General features: G+C 40.7%; 1 protein-coding gene across 1 annotated transcript in view; it reads left to right on the top strand.

Moving 5' to 3' along the window:
• Window positions 1–12,515, top strand: part of DOCK10 (dedicator of cytokinesis 10) — a gene marked incomplete at its 5' end in the record, with an annotated part of 158,001 nt that overhangs the window by 91,272 nt on the left and 54,214 nt on the right. The window contains 6 exons of the mRNA XM_084267706.1: window positions 726–881; window positions 2,393–2,614; window positions 3,252–3,374; window positions 3,940–4,022; window positions 10,251–10,373; window positions 11,705–11,784. Of these exons, the coding sequence (XP_084123832.1) occupies window positions 726–881; window positions 2,393–2,614; window positions 3,252–3,374; window positions 3,940–4,022; window positions 10,251–10,373; window positions 11,705–11,784 (787 nt within the window). The remainder of the gene's footprint in view (window positions 1–725; window positions 882–2,392; window positions 2,615–3,251; window positions 3,375–3,939; window positions 4,023–10,250; window positions 10,374–11,704; window positions 11,785–12,515) is intronic.

Below are 12,515 nucleotides of genomic sequence, written 5' to 3'. Positions count from 1 at the left end.
ACTACAGAAACACGAATGGGTTTAAAAAGGGGTGGGAAGGTACAGCTGGAGGTACAAAAGGCTATCTATGTGAAAAAAAGTTTAGCTGGAAATATAAGAAATGCAGGTTGGTTTTCTCTTTGTCTTCAGCTTCTTTATCATTTAGTGTCAGAGTTCATGTTTCAAATAATGTTATTCCTGGTACTGGATGTACATGTTGGTGATTTAACTGAAAACTATTTTAGTTAAAAAAAACTTAAGTACAGTTGGGATTGGTCTATATTTGAACCTGAACATGTTGTCAATCAACTGTAGTGTCATTATTAGAAACATTAAGCAAATTGAAATATTGGTGTATACGTAAGGGGAAAGGTCTGAAAACTAATCCTAAAATGTTGTGTTATAGTCTGCAAATATGAGGCTGCTTAATCTCTATGAGGAAATTATGAGATAAAGTTTCAGAAGCAGTAAGTAAACAAGAAAAAAAATCTGTTAAAAAATTATTGGCAACCTAACTTGGATCCCTAATTCTGCCTCTGATGTTGTATGTCCTCAAGCAATCTTTTTGCTTTGCTTCCTGATTTATAAATTAGGATTAATGCACATTTACTATGGTAATGTGGAGATACTGGCCATGACTGAGTTTTTCAGGTGCTTCTGTGATTGTCAAGACCTTTCAAAGGCTTGCTTCCTTTTGGAATGCCATGCTTTTCCCATGCGTAATGAATCACCCAACATATTTCTAGTTACTGAATCCTCAGAAGAAGGAGTTTCCAGGGGCAAACTCGGTGATCAAGCCATTTGAAGAAAAGCCTGCAAAGAAGATCCTGATAACTTGCAAATCCCTCAGCTTGAATCTCCAGGCCTGTGTTACTGAAAATGAAAATGATCCTGCAACCAATGTAAGTTTGCTTATTTCCCTCTCTGTTTTTTCCTTCCTTTTTTCTCTCTTTCTGTGCACTTGTTACTTTGGAAAGACAAGGTGAAAGGAAAGCTGTCTTAGGCATTCACTCCTCCTCCTCTGCCCATCCCTGTGGATTGAATAATGAAAGCAATGTAGTCTTCAGTAAACATTTTGAAGCTGATTCAGATTGCAGACTTTTAGCAAGTTCAGTGGGGAACTGAAAATGTTCAAATCCTTGAGGATTCTTAACAATTACTATAAGAACAAGCTTAAAATGTTAAGACCTGTGTAGGGACACAACTGAATGTCAGTTGCTGGTGAACTGTTTTTTTAGTTTTTCACAGAGACACGAGGAATCAAGCAGAGTAAATTACAAAAGAGAAGGCAGAATAAAAAGGAGTGGATGCTTCATCTAGTGGAAGAGCTCATCTGAAATCCAGACAGAACAGACAATTTAGCCTATTCTGATGTTGGCACAAAAGGGGCAGGGAAAAGTGAGATTTAGCTGTCAGTCCGTAGCTTTTAGTTAGTTCTCCTCTGAAGCAGGAAATTTTTGAGAAATTAGTGTCCTGGCAACTCAACTTTCCTACATTACATATGAGGCATTGATTATTTTACTGTAATTTTTTTTTTATTTGAAGATGACCTCTAGAGTGAGTGCATATTCAGCACAGTGTAATCAATACTTTTTTTTTTTTTGGCAGACTGGAATAACTGTTTAAATGAAGTCATGATAACTGTACCAAGGGCACTCAGTAATTCACTACAGAGGCTGAAAAAGCAAAGAATATTGTACCTGTCATGCATTGTTCCCTTTCTCCCAAGTTTTAGGATTCTGATTTCTGGACAGCTCAGATGTGTTGTTCTGAGACTGATTTATTTCATCATAACTGTAGAGCCTCTTTGAAGGTTACTCACAGTCACAGGACTTAATTCCCTGGCACTGTGCAATAGAATAAGTGGGTATTGTCAGAGGGGTTTGAATACTCTTGGTTTCCTATTAAAATGGAACATGTGTTTCCCACAGAATAATACACCCACACATTTGTGTTTGTACCAGTAAACATTTTTCATCTACTGGTATTTGTCATCTTTGTACCACATCTCTGACGATCCCTGGAAAGCCCACCCTCACTAGTGCTTTTACAAGGACTTTGAATCTACATGTAAAAAAATCCTATTATGTGTTTCTCTGGAGCTATTTTAATTTTCTCTAATTATCTGTGACAAATACATTTGGGTTTTATTCTGCGAGCTGCTTTGGTAGCTGTCAGTTACTGTTCTGGCACATTGTTAACAAACTACTTTTAAAAGCCCCTGAAACCACATGGTTGGAAACTAATTTTGGCAGGGGTGTGCAAGTGTGTGTGTTTTTAATGAATCTCATAACCTGTAAATAATCTTTGTTTGGGTTTTTTTTTCCCCTCTAGCTGCAGGAACCCATTAAAAGATGCGTTTACCCCCTTGCTCTCAGTTACCACTATAATATGTTTCTGGTGTTTTCTCCAGGTAGAACCTTTCTTTGTGAGCGTGGCGCTGTATGATGTCAGGGATGGCAGGAAGATATCTGCTGATTTTCATGTGGATTTGAACCACACTCTTGTCAGACAAATGATTTCAGGATCCTCATTTTCGCTAGAGAACGGCACCGTTGAAAATACGGACTCAAATGAGATGGAAGAACCACAGATCAAGGGGTTCCCAGAAGAGTGGCTGAAGTACCCAAAACAGGTATTCCACGGGTGACTCACATGACTTGGTGACTCATGTGACTTAGTTGTTTTCATCACAGCATTTGTCTGTACTACCCGTGGTTCTTGTTTTCAAGAATACTCTTTTTTTTGTATTTCAGTGGCACTTGTGTGCAGTTGCTTGATTTTTGAGCTTCCTGTATAGACTTTAAAGGCGTTTCCAATCACAACTTTGAATTTTTAAAAAAAAGTGTCTATTTAGAGAAACCACATGTGTTTCCTGTGCTCTTTGAGTGCATTTGTTGACCACTCCCAAACCAGCCAAACAAAATTGTGACTTAAAGCGACACCTAGATGCTGCGTTCATGTCCAGGTGCTTCCACGTCCCTGCTGTTGCTGTAAGCTTTACCCTGAAACCCCATACGTTACCTTTCACTCTCCCTGTCATTCCCCTGAAGCGTGACTGATGTATTCCAGCACTTAAGTGCTGTCCAAGCTCACTTCAGCACAAGCACAAAGATTTTCTCTTCTGTCTGGCTGTATTGAATATGTGGGGATAATAATCTTCAAGAATCCTTTCTGTGTTTGGTCTGTTTCCATCAACAGAGAGCACTGGCAGCATTTCATTTCTGCAGTAGTATTACATACTTTTCAACTGTTTTCTCCTTTATCCACAGGCTCTTTTCTCCATAACTAATCCTCATTCGGAGATCGTATTAGTGGCAAAAATAGAGAAGGTGCTCACAGGAAACATTGCCAGCAGCGCTGAACCTTACATCAAGAATCCAGATTCTTTTAAGGTAATGTAAGAGGAACATCAGTACCTTCTTTGTCAGCTTCAGCCTATTGGGAGCTGAAGACACTGCAAACTGTGCTCACAGATCTCTCCTGTGGTGGTTGCTGAACAGGACAAGCTCACAGGAGGCCCACACCTGAGGCAGGAAATGTCCAAGCTCCATTGACTGACTGAGTGAAGTCCCATCTTGTCTGTAACTTATGAATCCATTTGTGGTGCATTCCCGTGCTAGTTATGTCTTTGCTCACAGAGAATTTCACTCTGCTGTCTTTCAGAAATCACGAGCTAGTGCACTTTATATACAAGCAATGTTGGGGTGGGCACCTGTTTCGCTCTGAGAGCAGGCAGTACAGTAATGACTCCAAGTAACACAGTTCTGACTGAAGGGATGGAGAAGGGGGTTAGTTCAGCAGCAGCAGCGTATTCAGAACATTTTGTTATGAGAAGTATAGGGCTAAATTATTTTAGGGGCACTGTAGTGTTTTCAGCAGAGGTGTGCTTAGATGTAGTCTGTGCTCTGTTTCAGATATTATAATGATATTGAGGAAATAATATTTTTTATTTTGCAGTGTGCACAGAAAGTGTTAAAGTCCAATAAACAGTTCTGCAGCAAGTTGGGAAAATACCGTATGCCCTTTGCTTGGTCAGTGAGGTATGTATTAATTCTTTCTATACTTTCATAAGCATCTTATAGCTTAATTTGCTCTTGGATTTGTATCCTTTTATTCTTATCCAATTTTTCTGCCTCAAAATAAGCAAAGCTTTCTGCGTGGTCTGGGACCCCAGAAGATCCTGCAGCCTTATTATGGCATTGCCCTAATTTTCACACAACTGAACATTGGCTGTTTCCTCATTAAGTGTTAATGTGGTGGAATTTTTTCTGCAGGTATGTAGTGAAGTTGCCAGGGAGTAGCTCTCTTGTGAGCTCCACCAGTGATTTGGTGCTAAAAATTACCAGTATCAAAGTCACAGTTCTCACATGTATTTCCTATAAAGATAATTACAGTCTGAAATAGAGTTGCAATGGCCACCTAAAATAGAAGTGCACAAGTTAGAAGCTCTGTTCTCGTTATAATGTCTGGCAAGTTTTGGGAAAAGCCTAAGCAGAAATTTGGAGGTTATGGTGCTCCTAAAACAGTGCCATGGGGATGAAATTGGGGGATTATCTTTCAGGCATTCTTGCATTTTTAGCAGTTAGTAGGTGAAAGAGAACTGTTGTGTTCTTGTTTGGCAGGTCAGTTGGGTTTTATTGCAGATCAGTGCAGTGGCAGTAATGGATTTTTGTTCCTCTTTGTTGTCCTTCTCTTGCTGGTTTCACCCTCAAGATGCACCCCCAGGCCTCTGGCTCCCCTTCTACCAAATTAACTCACAAACACAGATACAGCTTTCTTTTTGTGTTCAAGTTTCCATGTCATTCCTGTCTCTTACCTCTCTATTTTCTCCTTCTCAGTCTTCTGTATCTTCCTCGGCTTACTGCTGCACAGGGATGAGAGAGGTCCTGACTGAGACACTCCTGCATCCCCCCTGACAGCTCTCCCTTCTTTCTGCCATAGAGCAGGGAATATAAGATTTTAAATTCCTATAAAAGCAAAGCTGTTGATTACCAGATGGAAGCATTCCTTCTCTGTGGCTTCTGTTCTGGCTGTAGCAGGCCAGGAGGAGAGCTGCCTGAAGCTGCAGGGAGGAAGGAGGAGCAAGTGCTGGGTGAAAAGTCCCACTGTGGCATAGCCCGTGACCGTGAGGGTTAGGGGTATGGCTGTGTCCGTCTGGTGTGGAGCACCAGGCATGCACCATTTCCCCTGCCGTTTGTAGGAGACAGCCTATGATTTTAGAATATGGTGCTTAGATGGCAGAGGAGGAAACACACAGTGAAGTACAGCTATTTGAAGTTCATTTTTTATTGAAGTTATCATTTTTTATTGACATACATTTTTGTCAGTATCCAATAGGAATGGGAGAAGTATGTGCGTGGGCAAGAGAAAGGCAGATAAAGTGTTCCAATCTGTCTTCACAAGCTCAAGGATACTCATTAATATTTACTACTTCTGTGTAGCCAAAGGACCATTCATCAAAATTATATTGATGGGTGTCTCTTGGGTTGACAGAGCTACTTTTAGTGTGTAATGGACCATGCAATGGCAAAGGTGCAGCCTTGGCGTCAGACTGACTCGAGGCTTTTTATTAACTCTGTCCTGCCTGCCTGTGGTCTGTGACTGATGATGTATCAGTCAACTCAGTCATTGCTGTAGCTCTCTTTAGGTGGCATGATGATTTTTAACTAGCTCAGGGTCTGGCTAGTCACTTTAGAAGGCTAAAACATTCTTCTGCATCTTCCACAAATCTTATCTCATCGTGTATCTTAACAAAAAAGAAGAAAATATGGAAATGTTTTCTTCTTATTTTGAAGAGGGTGCATTTCCCTTTGTAGGATTCTCCAGGTGGCAACCCCTAGTTGCCTCTCGGGGAGAGAGAGTGGGCAGAACAGGGTTTGGGCTGTGCCATAAAGTGTTAATGTGGTGGAATCTTTTCTTCAGGTATGTAGTGAAGTACACAGGTGCTGGGCCATGTGTGTGCTGCAGCTGTACTGCTCAGACACATTACATGGAGCTGTGCCTCAGCCAGGATTGTAGCCACAGGTCTGCACTTCCTCTGCCTCAGGGAAATCTAACAGCTAGGAACGGCGTTTTACTTCTGTCCCATAAAGTGGATAGCACCTTATTTGCCTGCCAAGCTAGAGTGCATTGAAAAGTTTCTACTTTTCAATGATTCCCCTCTCATTCCAGTTCTATGTTATTCCAGGTATACCATTGAAATAGCAGTTTGTGACTCCTTGGTCATCTCAGGCACAGTAGTATAACTGCTGTAATAACAGGCCACATTGCTTTGGAGTGAGGAATAAAATCTTCATTAGATCTGCTCCACCAGATTTAAACCTGCCTGAGAGTTTTGAGTTCTAGTACCATGGCATATGATCACAGCAGCTCCCAGTCACCACAGCCATGTGAGCAGAAGCATTTCCAGTAGATGGATTTCTCTACTTAACTATTGCTCATCTAAGTGGAGCACAGCAGTTGCTGCTGAGCCCAACAGTAGGTATTGGGCAAATGAACAGAAATTTTCTCTTTGGAATTCCATGCAGAACTGTTAATTAGCACAGACTGGAATGTGACAAGGGATAGAAGATAGGATGAGAGCAACAGGGCTCTGTTTGAGAGGCGCTTGCTTACCCGATGCTCAGGATAGTGGATATGGGAATACCTGGGAGTCTGAGCCTTCCTCAGACTGTTTCCTTGAGACCTTTTGTTAATGGAAACCCTTAGCTCTAGTTCTCTACTTGCTCAGTTTCAGAGATGGCAATGGCTTGTTTCACTGCATGTGAAAGGCTGATTACAGGCTTCTTTTTCAATATGCAGTCCAGGGTCTCAGAAAATAAGATCAAAAAGATCTTTGCATAATACTATATTTTTGCTTTCCCTAGGACAGTATCAAATCCTTCCTGGAAATGTTCATCTAGCTAATATTTCTGGCTGTGATTTCCCAAATATAAATGGGAATCTATGCTTGTGGTGTTAGCAAATGCAGAGTGAGTTCAACTTTTTGCAGCCTTACTGTGTGTGTATTACACAGATGGACTGCACGTGGGTATCTGGGGTTTGTGGACATACCTCGGTTCCAGCAGGCAGTATCTTTGGATGGCATCCTAATTCAGTGCTTCACTGCCCTTACCATTAAAATGTTTTCCTCCCATCTGTAGAATTAATTACAGAAAATACACTTGAGTGTGTTTATCAGGTCTCAAATGTTTTCATTATAAATCACATTAAGAGAAAACATAGTTTAAAAATCATTGACCAAACACACCACGTGTGTGAAGTTGTTGGTATCAGTAATGTTGCACAAGGGATTTATTTAGTTCATTGGGTCAAATTCTGCACTCATTTACATCTGTTTGTGAATCAATGTTACTGAAGACTCTCTTTGGTAAAAGCAAAGTATAATTTGGCCCTATAAAGTCTATTTCTGTTTTCACAGCTTGAAAATAGAAGTTTCCACAGGAGGCTATCTCGCTACAGGGGGAAAAAATGGTTTGGCTATGATAAATAGCAAAACCCCATGTTTGGAAATGTATTTTCCAGTTATTTCATTCTGGCATTAACCACACTTTTGGTTTTGTGGGGAAATTTCCCCCCCCCCTTAAAGCAGTTACAGATGGCCACAGTGTGATTTTTTGTGTGTGTGTGTGTGTACATTCAGCAAGCCAAAATCTTGACAGTTGAGTAGCGTGCATGTGACTGAAACTCTTAATTAGCTTATGTGGCATCCAGTTTGCTAGCTTTGTTCAAAAGCATGACTCAGGGTTCCTCCCTCATTTCTTGCTGGCTTTGGAGGGATCTGGTGTCTGTACGCTCTCGCGGGTGTGCTTACCGTGTGTGTTAGAATTACGGGGTGTCAGATCCATCTCCCGTTCTCATATTCCTGCCACAATTGCCAGAGTTTGCAAATATGTGCCTGAGCTACACAATGTAGACATGGGGAAACTGTACTCACAGAGATGAGTGTTTACACTCTGCCGTTCCTTCCAACCTTCTCCACCCTCAGAAACTTCATATTTTAGAGCCTGGTATTTGAATCCTTCAGTGGCTTGTGCAGCTGCTGGTTCTGTTCTCAGCTGGTATAGGTTGATGTAGCTGGAGGTAGTGAGGCTGCACTGACTTACACTATCTGCAGATCTCACACTGAATCTCTAAGCCTTGGGGTGAGCAATTTTTGCACAAATTGTAAGTCACTATTTTAAAAAGTAGTTTTTTCAATATTAAATTACAAAGATAGCGTAGGTTTTCCATGCTGAAAGAGTTTTTATGATTGTGAACTACCAGCTATCCATGTCAAAACAGTAGAATCAGAGAAACACTTTAAATATTGAGATGATGTTGCAGTTTCTTTAGTGAAATTGTTCTTTTGTTTTCCCCAAATGAACACCTCAGGGCTTGGCACCACTGACCTGGAGCATGCAACTTCCAGCACAGACCTGGCTGTTCTTCTTTTCACACTAGGAGCATTCCCAACTCTGCCTTGCTAAGTGTCTGTGCTCCCTGCTGTCCCTCGAAGCGGTTTGCTTGGTGTCAGAGCCTGCACTGGAATTAGTTAACAACCTCCAGCAGAGTCTGGGTTTGCTCAGCATCACATTGCAGAGCCCAGTGGCACAGCGGAAATCACTCACTGCATGTTTGTCCTCTGTTAGTCTGGAGAAGGAAGCACTACTGAGTCCAAGAAATATCCCAGTGTCACCAATACTGTAACAATTATTAAATATTTTTTCTTTCTGTTTCTTTTCTGACAGCAGTTTAATAGGATTTGTAAAGCTAAGTGGTGGCTGCCAAAAATTAGGTCTGGTTCCTCCCTAATGACTGAAGATTTTTGACATGGCATGTTGGTGTGGACCTTATTTCCTAACTGCTGGAGGCAAAAATCTGATAGAAGAGAGTTGATTATTCTCTGCAGTTACAAAGAAATGAAATAGTGGTGCTTCTCTCAGTTAATTAAGTTAAGACACGGTGCATTTATACTCATCCTTAGGATCCTCGTCCAAAGGTTTACTCCATTATTTTGCATGTGGCAACAATTTATGCTGGCATCAATTCTTCTTCTCGCTGGCAGTGGAACAGAGAAGTAAATTAAGGAAGCAAGATTGGCCAAATGATTCACAGAACAGCACTTAGTGTCAAGAACATTTTACTTTTGTTAAGCAATGTTTTTGCATACTACAGTTGAATCCAAGGTTCATTAATTTGGATAGCTGTTAACATTATCCAGTCCAGCCAGCGTGTGTGACTCTTGGGGCTATACAAAAGGGCACTGGAATCTTAATTAAATCCTGGAAGTGTCAATGAGCAGAAGTGGAAATATCTGGGAATGTTTTCCTGTGTGCACAACAGCTGATATTTATTGTTCCCAGTTACAGACTGAGATCCCTTTTTTCCATTTCATTTGGCACTTTGTAGCTGGTTCAGTAAAAATTTAGCCAGTATTCCACAAACTTGTTTTGTGATGGAAAGCTAACCCCCAGTGAGTTGGTGTCATGCTCCTAGAGGCCACAGAACAGATTTAATGCTGAGGAGGATCTAACCTAGTTCTGAAAATGCCTGTGTTTCTTTATGTAGTGAGAAGTCTTGGTTGGGATTTGACATCCTGCTATGATTTCTGTTGTTTAAAATTACCATGATTTTCATTGGATAATAACTTCTTGGATGAAACCGCCCACTGATGTAATGAATTCTTCAAAATTCTTTGTTCACTGAAGTAAGGAGGCAGTCTCTTTGTTGAAGTGAGGAGTCATATCCGTGATGTGCAAGTGAGCCAGTGAAGTCCCAGCAGGCTCGTGGCTCTCAGCCAGGGCTGGCCTCTCTGGGGCTACTCCAAGGGCTTGCCAAGAGGCTGCAGAAGGCAACCTTGCAGCCAAGGAAATGGATGGGTGTGTGGGAGCAGAGAACTGGCTCCAGTGAGGTGCTCTACGCTTCCAGCTTTCCTAAGTGCGACGTAACTATGGAAGAAGTTGGGGGGAAATAGTGGAAGCTGAATCCCAGCAGCTCTGAACTGTGAGCAGGCACGCTGCACCTGAGGTCAGTGCAGACTCTGCATTGTCTGAAATTACACAAGGTCTTGAGCCCTGTATGAGTGGGACTGCACATGCAAGTAAACTGAAATTGCTGGTGCTCCTGCAAATGTGCAGCTTGGAAGAGGTTCTACAGGGAGTCCTTGAATATGTGTAAGAATTCATATCATAACCTTCTTAAAAGATTATGTGACAATTTCAAATGTTATATATGTATATATATATATGTATGGTGTTTATAATTGTGTCATTTTTCTTTCTTCATAGACCAGTGTTTAAAGATAATCAGGGAAATGTTGACAGAGACTCCCGATTCTCACCTTTATTCAGGCAAGAAAGTAATAAGATTTCCATGGAAGATTTGATTAAACTAATAGCAGAATACAGAAGGTAAGGAACAGCTTTTAATTTGGCTTGAGGACTAAAAGCTTTATAGAGCTGTGCAGAATAATTTTCACAGGTTTTTTTTTTCCCTTCATTTAACACAGCGTGGCGAATTGGCTGTATTAAAATAGTGGTTTTCACATTAGCCTATTATCTGCCAAAAAGTGATTTAGGTTGGACTTTCCAGGAAAACTGAAATGTCATTTGGCACATTAATAAATGTTGTTATAATGTACAGATAGTGATTTCTTAAATCAGCTTCTGTCAGAGGAGATGCGGGTGAAGTAGCCAATGAGAGAACATTATCTTGGGGGGAAAAAAAGAAGGAAAAAAAAAAAGCAATGAGAAGGCATTCTTTAATGGTTTCTCCACTCCTTGCTTTTGTTTGTTTGAGTTTCCATGACAAACTGCAGAGTGAACACTGGAAGGAAAAAACCTCTCCAAATGTTTGACAGTGTGTAAATTAGTGAGTAGCGATTTGGCTGGACAGGCTTCCTCACAGGTGTAAATCAGGTTAATAACAGAGAAGTCTTTCTTTATGAAAGTGACATGAAAATTGAATCACAAATTTCTTCCTAAAAGTGCCTAGAAATGAATGAATCTAATTAACTTCTCCTGTTCCATTTATATAAAATCAGATCATAGAGAGATTGAATGTGAGCTATAGGGATTGGATTGGGCCCTTAAACTCTTGTCCCATTTTACTGTTACTGGTCAGGAAAATTTACTGAAATTCTTGCTACCCATGTTAGAGTTGGACTGCTGTGTCCATCCAAAGCATCTCCTAGATAAAAGGAATTTAGAATCACAGTTTTGGTGCTTCTCAAATTGCGTGGATAGGAGGAATAGAGATAGGAGGAACAGATCTTAGTCCCTTTTCAGCATGACACTTGCAGAAACCACGATGCTGGGAATTCTTCTCGTCTCAGTGGCTATTGAATGCTTTTTAGAGAACATTAGATTCAGATTTTAGAATAAAAAAGTGGGAATGCTAATTCTCATGAGGTCTGGTTCATCAGTTTCTTCCCCTTCTACAAAATATGCTATAATATTGCCTGCAAAGAGAAAGCAGCAAAAGTCCCAGAAAGGAGGGGGGAAGAAAAAATAAAGGAGGGAAGGGTTGAGGATCGACCCACCACACCTTAAAAAATTCCACAAAACATGTTTCTTTCTTGCTGTTGCATTTGATTTAATAGTGAAAAGGTTTATATATAGGTGCTTAATATATATTTATATCTTCAGTCGGGCTCTGTTTTTCATTTTTGGGTTAGTTCTGATATGGGGTCTCATCTCCCTTGTTCTAATTTTCTAAAATGTTTTCATTTCTGTCATTGCAGAGCAGAGAAGATTAGCAAAATACAGACTATACCTGGCTGCTTGGAGATTGCAGTTGATTGTGTTCCTTTGGAACATCCAAGTATGAGTCTACTTTATAACTAGTTATTATCATTAAATAGGACATTGTCTTACACTTTCCACCCATAATTTCTGCCTTGAGACAGGTCTGGTAAAAGTGTCAGTTGTTGTATAGAGAAATGTCTGGAAAGGAGTGTCCTTAATCTGTTTTCATTTAATTACATTGTTCTTTGTCTCAGCCTGTACCTGGCCAGATTTATTCCAGCGATACAGAACACAACATGCTGAATCCACATGTGATGAAAGTCCACAGACCACTTTTGGGTCTCGAAGGGATTGGCCAAGGAGCTGAGTGGACTTCTGTAGCTTGAGGTTAACAGCCTTGCACTGCTGATGGACTGTGATGCTCACATCCTCTGTGAATTAGCACGTGCTAAATCACATTTATGTCTGGGACATACAGCAGGTTTCAAGAATACAAACTAGATGGAGGACTTCATTCAGGGGCCACTCTGGCTTCAGTGCAGCAACTGCTAAGATAGATACTTCCAACTCATCCTTTTATCTCTGTTTCGATGGCCACGTTTCTGTGACCCACTGTTTCAAAAAGCTCAGGAGCATTGAATTCCTCTGAAGTCTGCCACCACGCATCTCTGCACCACCTTTATTAGATAAGGGAAAATATATATATATATATAAAATGTTTCACTGACATTCAAAAGCAATTTCTGTTTTTGAAATTAAAAGAAACCAATAGCTCAGAGCAGGAATAACGGTCCAAAGCTACTTGGG

The sequence above is a fragment of the Gallinula chloropus genome, assembly GCF_964237585.1.
Source record: "Gallinula chloropus genome assembly, chromosome: 8".
In the NCBI taxonomy this organism is placed as follows: Eukaryota; Metazoa; Chordata; class Aves; order Gruiformes; family Rallidae; genus Gallinula; species Gallinula chloropus.
Note: the sequence above shows the minus strand (reverse complement) of the source record. Positions and strands in the feature narration are given on the sequence as shown.